This window comes from Budorcas taxicolor, chromosome 6, assembly GCF_023091745.1.
Source record: "Budorcas taxicolor isolate Tak-1 chromosome 6, Takin1.1, whole genome shotgun sequence".
NCBI classification, from domain to species: domain Eukaryota; kingdom Metazoa; phylum Chordata; class Mammalia; order Artiodactyla; family Bovidae; genus Budorcas; species Budorcas taxicolor.
Window position 1 is genome coordinate 22,205,923 of NC_068915.1, and position 20,119 is coordinate 22,226,041.

The 20,119-nt window shown below is 38.4% G+C and overlaps 1 protein-coding gene across 2 annotated transcripts in view; it reads left to right on the plus strand.

The window, feature by feature from the left end:
• The window catches only part of SLC9B2 (solute carrier family 9 member B2), a 63,547-nt gene that overhangs the window by 29,607 nt on the left and 13,821 nt on the right, over nucleotides 1-20,119 (plus strand). For both annotated transcript variants that reach the window (XR_008199600.1, XM_052642027.1), the window contains exons 7-10: nucleotides 110-237; nucleotides 2,042-2,217; nucleotides 7,500-7,606; nucleotides 9,525-9,674. Coding sequence is in view for 1 of the 2 variants with exons in the window: in XM_052642027.1 (XP_052497987.1) it covers nucleotides 110-237; nucleotides 2,042-2,217; nucleotides 7,500-7,606; nucleotides 9,525-9,674 (561 nt within the window). In the remaining variant the exon portion in view is untranslated. The remainder of the gene's footprint in view (nucleotides 1-109; nucleotides 238-2,041; nucleotides 2,218-7,499; nucleotides 7,607-9,524; nucleotides 9,675-20,119) is intronic.

A 20,119-nucleotide genomic window follows, 5' to 3' on the forward strand; every position in this document is an offset into this window, starting at 1 on the left:
CAGAAAATGTGTGATGATCTGAGTACACATTAATTACAAAAGCAATTAAGGTCATAATCTCTGCAGGTCTTCAGAGAATTATTTTAATATGTCTGTGTTTATATTTCAGGCCCTGAAGAAGTTGAAGGGTGTTTGTGTAAGGTTATCCTTGGGTCCTTGTCTCATAGAGGCGTGTACATCTGCTGTCCTGGCCTACTTCCTCATGGGTTTACCATGGCAATGGGGATTCATGCTGGGGTAATTCATGATTTTTTGTTGTTGTTGTATGAAAATATGCACAGACATTTTAGTGCTTTCACTGATTCCTTACAGGAGAATACATGATAGCATTTTCTTGAGGACATCAGAAAGTACATCACTGATGTTCTTCAGTTCAGTTCAGTCACTCAGTCGTGTCCGACTCTTTGGACCCCGTGGACTGCAGCTCACCAGGCCTCCCTGTCCATCACCAACTCCCGGAGTTTGCTGAAATTCATGTCCATTGAGTCAGTGATGCCAGCCAACCATCTCATCCTCTGTCTTCCCCTTTTCCTCCTGCCTTCAATCTTTCCCAGCATCAGGGTCTTTTCAAATGCGTCAGTTCTTCGCATCAGGTGGCCAAAGTTTTGGAGTTTCAGCTTCAGCATCAGTCCTTCCAGTGAATATTCAGGACTGATTTCCTTTAGGATGGACTGGTTGGATCTCCAAGGGACTCTCAAGAGTCTTCTCCAATGGCACAGTTCAAAAGCATCAGTTATTCAGCTGATGTTCTAGCATAATCTAAATATTAGCTTCAAAGTATAGTATGTGTAATAGTGTATGTCTAACTTTATGGGCTTCCCAAGTGGCGCAAGTGGTGAAGAATCCACCTGTCGATGCAGAAGACCTGGGTTTGATCCCAGGATTGGGAAGATGCCCTGGAGAAGGAAATTCAGCAACCCACTCCAGAATTCTTGCCTGGAAAATTCTATGGACAGAGGAGCCTAGCAGGCTGTAGTCCTTGGAGTCTCAAAGAGTCAGACACAACTGAGCACCTGTGCAGAAAGAGCAAAGATGTCTCACTTTTGCAGTGATTATAATAAATTATTGAAGAAATCGTGATCTTTTACCTCTGTGTGATTCCTTGTTAGTGAGAGACATGCCAGGTCTCATCTGAGAGTCTGTACAAAGAATAAAAAATGCAGTAACAGTGATCAACATTCAGCATTGTTTTCCTCCTTCTTCTGTCACCAGACTGTTTTGATTATGTGGTTAAGAGCCATGAGAAGCAAATAAATATGAAAGTACTTAGTAAGACTTTAGTGCTAGTGAGTAGACAAGAAGTAAATTCTTGCTTCTCAGGGTTACGACCCTGGAGCTACATGGCTTGGATTCAAATCCCAGCTCTGTGACTTTGCATTACACAAATAACTTATTTGTCACGTTATTTAACCTCTTTGTGCCTCAATTTACCCATTTGCAAAAATGAAGATAATTATTGTAAGTAAATATTTCATGAAGTTATTGTGAGAATTAATTTGCTTAATATATATAAAATGCTTAAAATAGTGTTTGGCATGCCGTAAGCTCTCTAAAACGCTTTCTACTGTTTCTACTGCTCCCATGATGAGTATCACAGTCAGTGTCATTACAGCCTTCTCCTTCTAATCTATTGTTTTATTTTACATACAAAGTCCTAGAATGCCTAACTTTAGTGAGTTCCAATTCAAAAAGTCTGTGTCTGTGTTTTTCAGACGTCATACCATGAATGGTTTTTCATTTTTCTTTTTTAAAAAAAGATTCCTGGGGCATAACTCCAATAGGTCTTTTATAACACTCATGAATAGATATTTTTAGGCAACTAAGTAATTCCAATGTAGATTATCCATAGCCACAATTTGAAAAAGTGTTCTGTGGAACTTGTATGTGTGTGTATGTTTCTGGTTTGGTTCTTTGCTGCTGTCTGAAAGGCTATAGTTTTCTAAAGTATAATCTTTGAAAGAGTAGTGGGCACTATAATTTTAATAACAACAGCAATAGTAGTAAGATGCTGTCATAAATGCCTAAAGCACTGCCTGCTTAGTTTTGTTTTAGGTGCTGTGTCTCCAGCTGTCGTGGTGCCTTCAATGCTCCTTTTGCAGGAAGGAGGTTATGGTGTTGAGAAAGGCATCCCCACCTTACTCATGGCTGCTGGCAGCTTTGATGACATTCTGGCCATCACTGGCTTCAACACCTGCCTGGGCATGGCCTTCTCCACAGGTACACTGATCCATTCACAACGTGCTGTTCTCTCATGCTCTAAAGACATAGGTTATGATGTTACAAGCATGGCATAGTTGCTTGATAAAGGCAACTTAAAACAGAAAAAGTCACCTCCCAAGAGTTAGTTCCATTCCTAAGACAGGACCAGTAGCTTCCTGTCTTTACTTTCTTCACCATCTAGACAGAAACTACTCGAGCAGTCTGGTAAGTTCAGTAAGGGGAGATTCAAATTTTCAGAGTTTAAAGAAGGATTAGAACAACTTTTGCATGGAGCCTCTGGGAAAGTTCGGTCTTGGAGACCTCACACAAGGGATGAGATTTTCAACGAGCGCAATGACAGAGAGCAGGCCAAATGGAAGAAACAGCACTCTTCTAAAACAGGAACAGTTTTAACATTTTATGTGTAATAGCAGCAAATGATTTTAATGGGTATCTTTTTAATACTCAGTGTTTGATATGGACACATTATATTTTAAGTAGTAATAAAAAAGAAGGCTGTTTTTTCTCTCCCAGTATTATTTAACACTTTCACTCTCCTTTGGTGCAGCATAAATTTAAGTTCATTTTTTAATCCATGTCCAAGATTGGGAGATAAGATTTGTGGTTTCATACTATTGGCAAAATGTAGTTGTAGCTTAATTGTAATTATCTTCAGATTATCTCACAGGAACACACCTTCTTAGAAGGTCATGGATTTTCAGGCTCTCCACCCTGCTGTAGTTATTGTCCCTATTTTTTTGTTCGTTTGGTTACATACGATTTCTGCCGATTACCTAGAACTTCATCTCTTCCTGTTGCCCCAAAGTTGTCAAATATATACAGTCCCTGCCGTATGTCATGGGAACATTGATCTTGTCAAAACATGGCTTTCATAAGGTTACCTTCCTATTTGAGAATCAATGAGGGGGACTTCCCTGATGGTCCAGTGGTTAAGACTCCACCCTTCCAATGCAGGAGGTGTGGGTTCAATCTCTAGTTGGGGAACTAAAATCCTACATGCTATGTGGTGCAGCCAAAAAAAAAAAAAAAAAAAATACAACAAGGATTCCCACTTACCTGTTAAGTCAGATCTATACTTTGTCTCTTTTAATTCTGTTGTACCTATCCAGAAGTATGTTCTCATTGTTTTCCTGATATATACACCTTTAAAATAATGATTGTCAGCCTCAGCTGCACACTAGTATTACCTGGGGAGTTTTTGAAAATACTCATGTTAGGTACTACCACCTTTAGGCCAATTAAATCAGAACCTCTGGGAATGGAAACCATGGCTTTAGAGTTTGCATTAAAATCCCAGGGGATGGGCAAGAGCAGGGCAGGGAGAGCAATGAGGAGGGTCTGCAGGGCTAGGGGCTGTGGATAGCCTGAACAACCTTCGCAGTCAGCAATGCTGTGTTCCCTCTGCCCTGCCACATGAAGTGTGGTCCTTAGGCCTTTTGAATGGAAACTCCCTGCAGTGTCTTTACAATGTGGGTCCCAAGCCTTGTCAGATTTACTAAATCAGAATTACCAGAGGCAGGACATAAGAAGTCTTTTTTTAAACGAACTTACTTTATCAGACCCTGGAGGAGGGCATGGCAACCCATTCCAGTACTCTTGCCTGAAGAATCCCATGGATAGAGGAGCCTGGCAGGCTACAGTCCATGGGGTCACAAAAAGTCAGACATGACTGAAGTGACTTAGCATGCATGCACACACTATATCAGAGACTGAAACTAATTGGTTCCTTTCTACACATTTATAGTAAATTGAAAATATATAGTAAATTATTTATCATATTAGCTCAAGACTTGGGCTACTATCCCAGCTAGATGCTTTTAACAGTCACACCATTACCTAACAGAGAGTTGTCCTGCTAAACAAAAATCACTACAGAGGTTAAGTGCCGGGGGCCAGCGTGAGGAACTCCGCCCATGGCAAAGGTCATGAGGAAGGAGGCTTGGCATATGCAAAGGCATGATCAAGCCTCAGGAAACCCCCTGTTCCCGAGCATCTAACCCCAAAACCAGAGTCTGTTTTATGCTCTCGCCTACACCTCTGACTTTACGGGGGGCTCTCCCCCATCACCATTTCTCTCAGAGAAGGAGTTAACGTGCAGCTCCAAGTCAATAAAAATTCCTGGGCATGACAAGAGTGTTTCAGCTTACGGACTCCTCTGAAGGTTATCTAGCCCACCTGTATAGGTTCGTCTGGCCACATGTGATTGTTTACAACCTCCCAACCTGAGAGGCACGAGATGTTTTAGACTTAATAAAGGCAAATTCCTTTGGGAAGTTGGAAATTGTCAGTATAGTGGGCTGATTAGGAATTATATTGGTGAAGGGTTTTTTCATTTGTTGTGTCAATAATTGCTGCTAATTCCCTGCCCTGGGTGTGACAAGGGTGTCTCAGGTCAAACCTCTCTGCTGACAGACTAGCTTGTGTGACAGGATTACCCATACTCCTGCCACTACACACATGATTGTTTACTACCTCTCAACCATAAACAGCACAGAGAGTTTTGGAGTATTTTGAAAGTCTTAATTAGCACAGGGCTTTTCTCATTGTTGAGTCAATGATTGCCGCCAGGCCTCCATATCTTAGGCACCTGGAAATATATCAATGTATTTGGAATATAGAAAAGGAAATATAGTAGTTTTTAAGGTTAGCAATGCTAGACTTTTTGAGTTAATGAATTTTCTCATTTGTAATAGATCACTGTACTTTGTTATAAATCACTGTGTCCTTGCTATGTAAAAATGTAACTTTATCACTATCTTAAGACTAAATAGATCTTAAGGGGAACATTGGTGAAAGGATTTTCATTTGTTGGGTTGATGTTTGCTGCTAAATCTCCATGTTCCCTGCCCTTATAATGAATATAACTAGCATATAGGAGAAATAAGTATTAACCTTTAAGCATATAGGAGAAATAAGTATTAACCTTTAAGATTAATCATGTTAACCTTGGGTTAAATAAATTCCTTTCTTGATTGGAACTCACTACACCCTCACATGTAACTTTATTTGGAGGGTGGTGCCTGGTTTAAGAAAAAACACCCTTGGAAGAAATAAGTTTTTTGGTTATCAGAAAGAAAGGATCATAAAATCTCAGCAGGTCTCATGGCCAGAAGATGATGTAAAATCTCTAAGACCTTTTTATGTGAAGCACCTGATTTTGATAAAGGTCAGGACTGCTGACCCCCACGTGACTCTGTATTCATCTCTATGTGTACCAAAAGGTGTATAAGCAAACCCAAAAATAAAGAAATCGGATCAGTTTCCAGAAAGACTGATTCCCCCATGTCGCTTCTTTCTTGCTCCCCGTTTTTCTGGCTGAATTCCCATCTGGAGCATGGATGCTATTCCACGTAAACCAAGTTATTCAGCCTCTTTTTCTCCACTAATTTTCCTACTACACTATCCGTTTCTAACCTCTCTATATATCTGTAATTAAATATGTATTTTTCCAAGGATGCTGACTCCATCCCCACCTTTGAATCACCCTGGATCCACCGGGGCTGGACCCCGGCAGTTAAGTTTTTGTTTCGTTTTGTTTTTTGGCTGCATCATGAAGCTTATGGGAGCTTAGTTCCTGGACCAGGTATTGAACTGAGGCCCTCAGCAAAGAAAGTGCAGAGTTTTAACCACTGTGCCACCATGGAATTTTCTCTCTCTCTCTCTCTCTCTTTTTTTTTTTTTTTAAATAAGAGATAATTGAAACTGTAGAGGAGGAAAAGATGTTTCTCCTCTACTGATCTTGGGTTCATTGACTGGGACCCAGTAAATCAGACTGACCAAAGACAGATTAACAAGAGAAACACAGTTTATTAGCCTGTGCATCATTCCTACACACAGGAGTAGAAGGTGCTGAGTAACTTGGGATGGTTAGAATTGGGGTTTCTATAGCATCCTAGCAAACAACAATAATTTTGTAGAGAAATGCAAGATAAAGGAAAAGGACTTTGAGCTTTTAGAGGCAACAAATTGTGAAAAGGAAAATACATGAGCAACCTATGGTTAGATAAGGGCTGATTTAGCAGTTTGTTATGTAGATTCCTCTGGTGCTGTCCCTGGGCTGATTAGGGTTCCCAGTTGCCTTGGTGGTTAACTTCTGTCCTTCCTGATAGAGAGGCGAGAGGGACAGCTTTACACATTCATATCCTGCTTTTAAAAGCAAATAGAGAGAAGGCAGAGAACTTATCTTGTATCTGTTTCTTCCCAGTTGCCTTCAGCTCAAAATAATCCTTATGCCAAAGTGAAATACTTTGGGGTGGCGTATTCTGTACCTGAAACTACAATAACAAGAAATCACATAATTAGTTGGTACACATTTCCTTAGGACAGTATGTGAGAAGGGCTTTGTATGTTGAGCAGTTTTAGTATAATTTTCTGCACAATGTGCTAGCAAAGATTTTTTTAAAGCTTCCTAAACCCTGTTTGCTATGGGGGAAAGTATAGTTTACTTACCTCTATATTATGTTATTTCAAAGAGCCTAAGCAACAAAGGCTCTTCCAAGAGCAATTTCAAAAATAATTTATTTTCAGATTTACTCTTAGAAATAATATTTGAGAAGGGGTAAGTCCCCTGCACTCATTGTAGTGAGAAAAGATGTTTTACTTTAATTGCCAGATTCTTACATTACCATGGGGCCTTCCCTGGTGGCTCAGATGGTAGAGTCTGCCTGCAATGTAGAAAACCCCAGTTAGATCCCTAGGCCAGGGAAGATCCCCTGGAGAAGGAAATGGCAACCCAATCCAGCATTTTTGCCTGGAAAATCCCACAGATAGAGGAGCCTGGCAGCCTATGGTCCATGGGGTCGCAAAGAGTCAGACACAACTAACTAATAATTTTTATAAGTTACTATATTCTATACATATTAGAGCTACTAAAATCAATATGCATTTATTATTAAAATATCAAGCTCTGAAACGGAAGTTTAAATACTAGATCTGTCTACTGACAGCCTATGCATATAATACAATAGAACAAAGCCCTGATTTGTGAATTTTATCTTTCATATTTTCTTAGCAAATAATAAAATAAATTTATATTGAAGTAAGCAAAGACAAAGGTGCACAACTCATAGCTTATGCCTATTTTAAAATTTATCTCCAGTAATATGCATACTTTCCTTAATATAGGCCCATTTAATTAGACACTTGAAGAATGTGGAGAGCAGGAAATATCTGTAAATTTTTCCTTGTATGTAATTATATGCTTTATGTTAATGATTAAACTCTGTGTGTTTATGGATTTAGAATTCTGGCTGAAGTTTTTCTTTTTATGTGTTTTTAAGGCTCCACGGTTTTTAATGTTCTCAAAGGCGTTTTGGAGGTGATCATTGGTGTGGTGACTGGGTTGGTTCTTGGATTTTTTATTCAGTATTTCCCAAGCAGTGACCAGGTAAGAAATGATCTGTGAGCACGTTGTGCTGTAAAATGTCATTAGAGAAGCATTCTAGAACACTCTCCTGAAAGCTGATGTGAAGTATGTGATTTAGAAAATAGTTCACTATTTTAACTCTGCTCATTGCAATATCAGTGCTGCCCATGAGGCTTATGAAGAGGGTTAGATGTGTAAGGTTTGTAAGACAGTCCTGGAATTTTTTTCTCCAACTTATATTCTGTATGCTTCAAATTCTACTGCAAAAGAAATAACATCAGTTCTAAAATACTCTAATACATATATTTGTATTTATTTTAATTATTGAATTTAATTTTACTATTATTCATGATACTTAGCTAAATTAAGATATGAAATGGCTTTGGGGGCTCTTTTTTAATATTGAAATATGTTAGATTCTAATACTATCAAATAGACCTAACATCTCATCATAATATAGTCTAATATTTCTCACCAAAGATATCAAAGTTCCTTACTGTACATCATGATTTCTTAATAGTAGCAAAGATTTTGTTTCCTTTACTCTCCTAAGTCTCTTAGAATAGATAAAGATTAAAAGTCTTTTTTCCCTATAAGAACTGGCATTATTTTGAGATTTCAGAGCATTTTTGAATAGAATTAGAAACTTACCTAACCTAGAACTTTAAGTGAGAACATTAACACTATCATTACTAGAATGTATGTTGGTTTGAATTTTTACTGTGCTCCAAAAAACTCCATTTGAAATTGTCTGTAAAAGATTTTATGAATGAATAAAGGAAAATTATAGGATTTTCTAATTAAATAAAAAATAAAGTGAAAATAATAGCTTATTTCCTGTGTAGAAAGTGATGTGGTATGTACAATAAAAGGGCCACTTATTCAATATAGCAGCCACTAGCTATACATCACCACAGATATAGAACAGGGTGGGGATATGTATATACATACAGCTGATTCACTTTATTGTACAGCAGAAACTAACACAACATTGTAAAGCAATTATACTCCAGTAATAAAGTTAAAAAAAAAAAAAGAACACTACTGCAGACAGTGTAGATACAGAAATTTCCATCGTCACTGAATGTTCTGTTGTAAAGTGCTGATCTAGGGCACTCTATACATTAACTCATGAAACGAGTATTATTAATATGACCATTTTACCGATGAGGAAATTGAGGCTTAAAGATGAGGGACTTAAGCAAGGTCACACAGCTAGAAAGCAGTGAAGCTGGGAATGAACCAGGTGATCCACCGCCAGAGCTTGCATGCCTCCAAGCCAAATACTTCTAGAAGCCTGCCTGCCTTCTAAAGTGATCAAGAAGCTTGAAAGGCCGAACAGGGAAGAGTGAAAGGAAAGAGGTGCACATTTCTAAGACTTTAAAAATCAACAACAAAAAACGACTCCCACTTTACAGTCTTTTAAGCCTCTTGATACTCAAAGATTTAGAAATAACCAAGAAAGCATCAAATTAAAAAGTAAACGGAGAGCCTAAAAATCATAAAGATGACATATCTTTAGCCTTCACAGAATCCCTGTGATGTAACTGCTTTGTGGGAAAGAGGAAGAAAATCTTCGAGTGTTTAAGTAATGTGGCCAGCCACACACACACCAGTGGTGCCAAAGCTAAAATTTTAACCCCGGACTCTCTGTCCCCAAAGCCCTTGTGCTTTTTTCTGCTGTTGCCTTTAGGCCTGAGAAGTTCTGCTTTGATAACTGCAGAGAAGGATAGCTGGTATTCCTGGGACAGGAACCTACATTTATACATGTGCTGACTCAACTTTTACTAAGGAAAAGAAAGTAAATATTATGTCACACACTTAATGTGCTCAGACACAGACATATTTATTTTCTACTAAGTCCTGAATATGGGAAAATCAATACTTAGAAATCAGTTGCATGAAATAACTGAGCTAACCACCCTTTTTCCTCTTCTAGGAGAAGCTTGTGTGGAAGAGAGCATTTCTGGTCTTGGGGCTGTCTGTGCTGGCTGTGTTCAGCAGCACGTATTTTGGTTTCCCTGGGTCAGGAGGATTGTGCACGCTGGTCACAGCTTTCCTTGCAGGCAGAGGATGGGCCAGCACAAAGGTGAATTTATCTTAAGCTCTTCTGCTCATAATTACTTTCTGATCAGATTAATTTTTTCTTTCCAGATATGTTCTTACCGTCAAATTAATGAAATTGCTTCGTCAGAAAAGCTAGTTTCTATGCATTTGTAAACGTGTACCTGAGTTCACACATGCACATGCTTTTCCCTTTATATACAAAACTGTAACTTAATGTCTTTACTTAAAACTCATTTACTTACTTAAAGCATATCTTGGTCCTATTTCCAAGCTGCCTTCCTTATCCTTTGTAAGTGCTGCAGAGTATTACATTATATTATTGTGCTAGTAGTAGTGTTAATTGCTAAGTTGTGTCCAAGTCATTGCAACCCCATGGACTGTAGCCCTCCAGGCTCCTCTGTCCATGGGATTTCCCAGGTGAGAATACTGTAGTGAGTTGCCATTTCCTTCTCTAGGGGATAGTTGTGCTATACTCTATTTATTCGCTCTCCCTCTAACAGACATTGGATCGTTTCTAATTTTCTAAGGTAAAAAAAAAAAAAATGCTTCAATAAAATGCTCTTGCATATACTACATTTCATAAATGCAGGGACACTATCCAGTCTTATTATTTTGCATGCTATCAAGAAAGAAAAAGAATGCTTCCAATTAAACTATGATGCAACATCCTAACGTCTTAAATATTCAGTGAGAAGAAATTTAACAAATTATAGCATATTATTGAGTTTATAGGATAGGTTTCTAGAAATAGGATTGCTCTTTGAAAGACTGCACATTGATACTTTGATAATATCAATTTGCCCCTTTAAAAGACTGTACCAAAAATAAAAAATAGAAAAAAAAAAAAAGACTGTACCAATGTACGTTCTCACCAATAGCATATGAGAGAATCTACTTCTCTGATCTGTTTTCAGTCATCAGATACTGTGCTAATCTAATGGGTGAGAAATGTACCTCATTGCTGATCCAATTGTATTTCTTTATGAGTGAAACTAATCATCTTTTCATATATTCACTAGCCAGTGTATTCAAAAGCTTATGCCTGTTTTCTGTAACATGGTTTTGGGGATCATATATTCACTAGCCAGTGTATTCAAAAGCTTATGCCTGTTTTCTGTAACATGGTTTTGGGGACTTCCCTGGTGGTCCAGTGGCTAAGACTCCACACTGCCAGTGCAGGGGTGACGGTTCAATCCCTGGTCAGGACGCTAGATCCCACATGCTGTGCAGCACAGGCAAAAGGTTAAAAAAAAAAAAATTACTTTGTGTTTTTTTCCCATTTTCAAGATCATTAAGATTTGTTTTCTTTTTTTAGTCCTTTGATAGAACTTTTTTTTACAAATTGGAGGATAATTGCTTTACAATGTTATATTAGTTTCTGCTCTACAACAGTGTGAATCAGCTATGAATATGAAAGTGAAAGTGTTAGTCGCTCAGTCATGTCTGACTCTTTGCAACCCGGTGGATTGTAGCCCACCAGGTTCCTCTGTCCATGGGATTCTCCAGGCAAGAATACTGGAGTGCCATCCCCTTCTCCAGGGGATCTTCCCAACCCAGGGATCTAAATGAGGACTCCTGCATTGCAGGCAGATGCTTTACCATCTGAACCACCATAAACTCCGTCATAAAGAAAGTGAAAGTGAAGTCGCTCAGTCGTGTCCGACTCTTTGCGACCCCATGGACTGTAGCCTACCAGGCTCCTCCCTTCCATGGGATTCCCCAGGCAAGAATACTGGAGTGGGCTGCCATTTCCTTCTCCAGCCATAAGTATGCAGTTATTCATTTTATTAATAAGTATTATGGAAATTAGATGATTGCCATTTATTTAAGATACATTTTTGTAGATTTAACCTTGACAGGATCATATGCTATTCAGTTTAATGAAGAAATTAGACATATGTCAGTTAAGTTCAGTTCAGTCATTCAGTCGTGTCTGACTCTTTGCGACCCCATGGACTGCAGTATGCCAGGCTACCCTGTCCATCATCAACTCTCAGAGCTTGCTCAAACTCATGTCCATCGAGTCAGTGATGCCATCCAGCCATCTCATCCTCTGTCATCCCCTTCTCCTCCCACCTTCAATCTTTCCCAGCATCAGGGTCTTTTCCAATGAGTCAGTTCTTCACATCAGGTGGCCAAGTATTAGAGTTTCAGCTTCAGCATCAGTCCTTCCAATGAATATTCAGGACCAATTTCCTTTAGGATGGACTGGTTGGATCTCCTTGCAGTCTGAGGGACTCTCAAGAGTCTTCTCCAACATCGCAGGTTCAGCTGGGTCATTCTTACTTGGAGTTGCTTGTGAGTTGCAGCCAAATAGTGGCTGAGACTGGACTCTGTCCCTTAACTTCTTTTTTTATTTTTAATTAATTTATTTTTAATTGAAGCATAATTGCTTTACAGAATTTGTTGTTTTCTGTCAAACATAACCTTAACTTCTTAGTGGTAACCTTTACTCAGCCTTTACTCTTTCAGTGGTAACCTTTACTCTTTCAGTTATAAAAGAAATTAGTAAAGAAAACAATTTTATTTCTGAGTATGAAACTACTATTTCATACTAAATTATAAAACTTATTTTTATATTAAATTTTAATATTTTAAATATTTAATTTAATTTTTTATAATGTTTATATATAAAATAATATCAATTTTATTTCTGAGTCAGAAAGCAAAGGAAAGAAAAAAATCATTTACAATTTCTCTACCTAAAGCCAACAGTGCTGTAAACTACTGAAATATTTTAGCTTATTTACTTGCATTTATTCAATAGGAAGATTTTCAAATATGCTTATAGTAAGTTTCTTCACATTGAATTTTACAGAAAAATGCTTTCTATTTTCACCTCTTCAAAATTTTTCAGATTGTCAAACAATTTACAACCAATTCATTATATTAAACTGTCCTTGGTAAAAAGAGGGAAAGGAGCTAAGGACTGTTATTGTCATTGTGTAAGGCATTATACTAGGCACTGAATATCCTCACTTATTTTCACAAAAGAAACTTTGAAAAAGTATTACCATTTCAATTTTATAGAGATTGTAAATCAGAAGAACTTTAAAAAAAAATGTCAAGGTCACAAAATTTAAAAGTGGCACTGGTGTTTAAGCTCACGTTTGACTCTGGAGCAACTTGTACTACCCTGATTGTACAGCTGCAGCATCATTGCACGGGGCACATTTTTATATTTTGACACCTATTTGAGTCAAATTGAGACACATGTCAAATATATTAAAAACATACTTCTAAACTTTGTGATTTAAAATTAAATCTCTCACTTCATAAGTGATAGGATTTTGAAAACCAAAGAGCCATATCATTTGGAATAGAGCAGTAGTTTTAGCAGCAGGGAAATCAAGGGGGACACCGATCCCTACTCTAAGTGACCACTAGCTATGGACACAGAAGACCAAGAGGGAAAGGCAGATTTTGCTGTGTCAGTTAACACCATTTTCCAAAATATAATGTGGGTTATATAGAAAAGATTGCTATAAACCAAAACGGAGCATCTGTTTGAGTGCATGTGTCTTAACTTTGCCTGAATTGCCTGCAGCATAAAGTCAATGTTAATCCACAACCCAGTGAAAGAACTAGGCACCTTGTTTTTCATATATACCTCTGTTTACTCTCCTATGTATATCCCTTTATACACACACACACAAACCACAATGCACATACTCACTCATACACACACACGTAGAGATGCCCCATAATTCTTCTAAAACCATTTCCTTACAGTTAGATATTTAGGTTATTTCCCTTCTCTGCTATTTTTAATTATGCTAGAATTCTGTTTCTCATCATTTCATTAGGGCAGATTCCTAACAGTGAAATTTGGGGGGTCAAACAATATGAACGTGTTGAGGTTTTTGACACACATTACCAAAAAGCTTTCCAGAGAATGGTAAAAAGAGTATGCATTTACTCTTCTACTGGTAATATATGAGGCACCTTTATCATTACACCCTCATCAGCTTAGAATAGTTTCACAGACTTAAGCATGCATCAGAATCACCTGGAAGTCTTCCTGGGTTAGATTTCTGGGCCCTGCCCCCAGATCTCTGACTTAGTTACAGTGAGGCTTTAGAATTTGACTTCTAATAAGTCTCCAGGTGATACTGATGGTGCTAATCTGGGACCACATTTCACTCAGTTGTGTCTGACTCTTTGCAAGCCCATAGACTATACAGTCCATGCAATTCTCCAGGCCAGAATACTGGAGTGGGTAGCCTTTCCCTACTCCAGGGAATCCCTTCTCCAGGGGATCTTCCCAACCCAGGGGTCAAACCCAGGTCTCCTGCATTGCAGGTGGATTCTTTACCAGTTGAGCCACAAGGGAAGCCCAAGAATACTGGAGTGGGTAGCCTATCCCTTCTCCAGCAGATCTTCCCAACCCAGGAATTGAGCTGAGGTCTCCTGCATTGCAGGCAGATTCTTTACCAACTGAGCTGGTAGGGAAGCCCCACATTTTGTGAGCCACTGGCTTAGAAGATTATTGTTTATAACCTTTAGCCATGCTGACAGATAAAAAGTGGTATCTTGTTTTATTTTATGTTTCTTTGATTAATTGTTATTGTTCAGTCACTCAGTCATGTCTGACTCTTTGCAACTGCATGAACTGCAGCATGCTAGGCTTCCCTGTCCTTCACCATCTCTGGGAGCTTAAACTCATGTCCATTGAGTCAGTTATACCATCCAACCATCTCATCTTCTGTCTTCTGTCATTCCCTTCTCCTGCCTTCAATCTTTCCCAGCATTGTGGTCTTTTCTAATGAGTTGGCACTTTGCATCAGATGCCAAAGTATTGGCACTTCAGCATCAGTCCTTCCAATTAATAGTCAGGATTGATTTCCTTTTTAGGGTTGACTGGTTTGATCTCCTTGTGGTCCAAGGGACTTTCAAGAGTCTTCTCCAACATCACAGTTCAAAAGCATATTTTTTCATATACTTTGCCCCTTGTATTTTTTATTTTTCTTTGCTAGGTCTTTTATGCATTACCTTCTAAAGGTCTTTTATGCATTGATTATTGACCTATAAGATATATATACACATATACACACATCTATAAATAAGAAGTTAGCTTTTTGTGCCTTTTTATATCATTCATTTTTTAACACAAAGATACTTTCATGTGATCAGATCTACGAATCTCTTACTAGGACCTTTCCTCCAAACTAGTTTTTTTTCCCCCTTAAAGATTTCTTTCCAAGTGAAGTTTTACATACATTTATTCCCTACTATAACCTTGAAAAGTAGATATCAGATCATTTTACAAATGAGGACACCAAGGCTTAGAAATACTGGATACAGTGCCTAACGTCACAAAGCCAGTAAGTGGCAGAGCAAGGATGAGAACATACCATTTGAATATGCCAAACTGTTGCCCTAAAGAAAGGAAAACGAATCTTCACTGAATCAGTTTTGTGGCAGGAACTCTCCAGAGCAGCACAGTATTATAAAAAGAACATAAAATTTAATTTAACAGAGACCTTGCTTCCGATCCTGGTTCTATGACTCTTGAGCTGCATAATCACCCAAAGGTCACCTATCTTCTCTAATACTCAGTTTTCCCAACTGTAATGAAGAAACTAATGAAGAAATTTATAACAACATCTAAAGAACTGTGGCTATTTTATGGGGAAATGGAAATGAAGCATTAGTAAACATTTGTAAAAAACATTTTATAAAATAGATTTTCAAAGTTTAACTCAACTACATTATTGCTATAGCAATAAATGCTAATGCTAAGTTTTGAGTTAAACTTTGAAAATCTAAAGTATTTTATAAAATTCACTTGTGCCTATAGTTTCTGATGTTATTTCTTACTTTCCTCTTGGTTTTCCATTTAATCATTCATCTTGCCATCTGTTGTATTTTATTCAAGTGCACTCACCTTTTTTAAGCCTCTGTCATCTATTTTTTTCATCTATTTTCAAATTCAGTCCTTCTTGATGACCTTTATAGTTATGAGGGTTTGTTTTCTGTTTTATTTTGGATGTCCTGAATACTGAATTGTTCTTCTAAGAAGAGACGTATCCACTTAGATAGACATTTAACCCCTGATGAAACTTTCATTTCTCTTAACTTTCTCCTTTTTGTCCATCCTTGAAAGTGATTTATATTTTTGAAGATTCTTACCATTGGTACATAGGGATGTATAAAGTGGCCTTAAATTTTAATGGACAACACAATCTTCTTTCCTTTTGGCTCATCTTCTTCTTCCTTTTTTTTTTTTTTTTTGACTGCACTATATAGCTTGTGGGATCTTACTTCCCCAATCAGAGACTGAACCAGTGCTCTTGGCAAGGAAAGTTCAGAGTCTCAGTCACTGGACCACCAGGGAATTCCCTAGCTCATCTTCTTTTATAAGTATCTTATTTCTGTGGCTTGATTCTCTTTTGTAAATAAACTTATTTTGGTTTTTAAATTATGAAAAAGCCACCAAAAAAAGCTACATTGTGACTCTTCTCCCCTTTTAAAATTTCATAATATATAAGCCCATATCTGATAAAGCCCATATCCAATTAGTTCTAAAGTGTTACAGTTAAAAAGCAAAGCATGGCCTTTGCCTACAGTTTAGAAATAAAAGTAATTTGATAGGGAACACTCTTTAGGACTTCTGCTCTCATTGGAGTTCTGAATATATGAAATATTGAAATATTTTTGAGGACTTTCCTTAAGCAATTTAGTCCTGTCAACAAAAGCCTAAGTAAAACTAAGATTAATAGAGTTAAATTTCATTCTTCACAACTAAATATCAACTAAAGTCTGAGCTTTAGCTATGATATACTCTAAGGATTAAATTCAAAAGTAAAATTTAAAGATATGTGGAATGTTGGCAATTGGACATTTTTTGACAAAACTAGAAATTGTCATTAAATGACAAAGGATCTTGGATGTCTTTTAATATAAACCTCTACTTTACAGATGAGAAAAATGAGGTGCTAAGGGCAGGTGACTTACAGTTAATGGGTGGCAGAATTTGAACCTGATTCCTTATGATATGGAAGCATAACTTTTTTTTCATGATATAGAAATAGAACTGTATACATAAATCAACTGAACCCCTCACATATGCTGTCTTTCAACATTGATAAGCTAAGAGAAATAGAATCTTCACCCTAATAAACATATCAGAAATAATAATGAAGAAAATAGAGAAGCAATGTAATCCTCTGTCAGAGTTCCATACAGATATGGAAAATGTGTAATTTTAAGGGTAAAACTGTGGACCAAAAATATAGATTCGTAATGTTGACTGAAAAAAGTCTGTTAAACGTAAATTCTTAGGTACTGTAATGGGCACTGCTAAATTGCCTTCCAAAAGAAAAAACAAAATTGTCAGTTTGCTCTCCTACCAATTAGGCTGAGTGTGCTTGCAATCGTGCAAATATATTACATTGTAGTTTTTCTTTTCCCAATGTGGTTATGCCTTCCCCCAAAATATGGTATATTGTTTCAACTTGTGTTTCTCTGATTACTGAGTTTCAGTTTCATGCTTTGAGGCCATTTGTGTTTCTTGTATGACTACTTGTATATTTGCATTGCCCATTTTTCTACTAGGGTCTCTATCTTTTTCTTAATGATTGGGTATTTTTCCTTATCTGTTACACATAGTACAGTTATTTTCTCTTGGTTTATCACTATTTTTTTTATGGTTTGCTTTGCCACAGACACTTTAGTTTTACATGGTCAACTGTGTGATTCTTTCCCTAGGATGTTTGAATTAAGTTTTATAAAGTTATGCTCATATCAACCAGGATCTTGTAAGGAGAGAGAAATCACATAGTAACTGGAATAGAGAAGTTTATTATTAACCATCCCAGGGATCAGTTAACAAGGGGTTCGCTTGTAAGATGTAAAGAGACCCCTAAAAAATATAGGAATGTGTGCTGTTCTTATATACTCAGTTGTATATGACTCTTTGCAACCCCATGCACTGTAGCCCACCAGGCTTCTCTGTCCATGGGATTTCCCAGGCAAGAATACTGGAGTGGGTTGCCTTTTCCTTCTCCAAGGGATCTTCCCAACCCAGGGATTGAACCCACATCTCCTGTGTCTCCTGGATTGCAGGGGGACTCTTTACCTGGTGAGCCATTGGGGAATAGCAGCTATAAACTTCTAGGGTGGAAATAAACCATACCCTTTTGCCTCCCCTTCTCACCTCCCTATTCCCAACCTCAGAGCTGAGAATCCAGACCTGGTCAGAGCCTTGGTCACTGGGTGACAGAGAAATCACCATGGCACACTGCCTACAAAATTTACCAGAAATCTACTCTTCTAACTCAAAGGAAATCCACCCATCAGGGTACATGGAAAGGTATATTGCCCATGGGAGGTGGGGATGAAACCACCCTAGAAATAGCCTTGGGGAAACTGCCGGCCCCATGCACTATAGGAGCCTGGTACTGGAGAAGACACCCAGGCTGCAGGAGCCTTGTACTGGAAGATCTTGGCAGGAGGAGCCACAGAAACCAGGAAGGGCACCTTCTCTTGTCATAGCTTTCAGCCTCTCTACTAACAATATTTAATATAGTTCAGTACAGTTTAGTCGCTCAGTCATGTCTGACTCTGCGACCCCATGAATTGCAACACGCCAGGCCTCCCTGTCCATCACCAACTCCCGGAGTTCACTCAAACTCACATCCATCGAGTCGGTGATGCCATCCAGCCATCTCATCCTCTGTCGTCCCCTTCTCCTCCTGCCCCCAATCCCTCCCAGCATCAGTCTTTTCCAATGAGTCAACTCTTCGCATGAGGTGGCCAAAGTACTGGAGTTTCAGCTTTAGCATCATTCCTTCCAAAGAAATCCCAGGGCTGATCTCCTTCAGAACGGACTGGCTGGATCTCCTTGCATTCCAAGGGACTCTCAAGAGTCTTCTCCAACACCACAGTTCAAATGCATCAATTCTGCGGTGCTCAGCTTTCTTCACAGTCCAACACTCGCATCCATACATGACTATTGGAAAAACCATAGCCTTGTCTAGACAGACCTTTGTTGGCAAAGTAATGTCTGTGCTTTTTAATACGCTATCTGATCATAACTTTACTTCCAAAGAGTAAGCGTCTTTTAATTTCATGGCTGCAGTCACCATCTGCAGTGATTTTGGAGCCCCCCAAAATAAAGTCTGACACTGTTTCCACTGTTTCCCCATCGATTTCCCATGAAGTGATAGGACCAGATGCCATGATCTAAGTTTTCTGAATGTTGAGCTTTAAGCCAACTTTTTCGCTCTCCTCTTTCACTTTCATCAAGAGGCTTTTTAGTTCCTCTTCACTTTCTGCCATAAGGGTGGTGTCATCGGCATATCTGAGGTTATTGATATTTCTCATGATGTACTCTGCATATAAGTTAAATAAGCAGGGCGACAATATACAGCCTTGACATACTCCTTTTCCTATTTGGAACCAGTCTGTTGTTCCATGTCCAGTTCTAACTGTTGCTGCCTGACCTGCATATAGGTTTCTCAAGAGGCAGGTCAGGTGGTCTGGTATTCCCATCTCTCTCCGAATTTTCCACAGTTTATTGTGATCTACACAGTCAAAGGCTTTGGCATAGTCAATAAAGCAGAAATAGATGTTTTTCTGGAACTCTCTTGCTTTTTCCATGATCCAGCAGATGTTGGAAATTTGATCTCTGGTTCCTCTGCCTTTTCTAAAACAAGCTTGAACATCAGGGAGTTCACGGTTCACGTATTGCTGAAGCCTGGCTTGGAGAATTTTGAGCATTACTTTACTAGCGTGTGAGATGAGTGCAACTGTGCAGTCGTTTGAGCATTCTTTGGCATTGCCTTTCTTTGGGATTGGAATGAAAACGGACCTTTTCCAGTCCTGTGGCCACTGCTGAGTTTTCCAAATTTGCTGGCATATTGAGTGCAGCACTTTCACAGCATCATCTTTCAGGATTTGAAATAGCTCCACTGGAATTCCATCACCTCCACTAGCTTTGTTCGTAGTGATGCTTTCTAAGGCCCACTTGACTTCACATTCCAAGATGTCTAGCTCTAGGTGAGTGATCACACCATCGTGATTATCTTGGTCTTGAAGATCTTTTTTGTACAGTTCTTCTGTGTATTCTTGCCACCTCTTCTTAATATCTTCTGCTTCTGTTAGGTCCCTACCATTTCTGTCCTTTATCTAGTCCATCTTTGCATGAAATGTTCCCTTGGTATCTCTAATTTTCTTGAAGAGATCTCTAGTCTTTCCCATTCTGTTGTTTTCCTCTATTTCTTTGCATTGATAGCTGAAGAAGGCTTTCTTATCTCTCCTTGCTATTCTTTGGAACTCTGCATTCAGATGCTTATATCTTTTCTTTTCTCCTTCGCTTTTCGCTTCTCTTCTTTTCACAGCTATTTGTAAGGCCTCCCGAGACAGCCATTTTGCTTTTTTAATATGGTACCAGCTGGCAAAGGAGAACTATTTATAGAGCCCAGCTCCATTTTCTGCAGAGAAACAAGGAAAGGCAGATTAGGG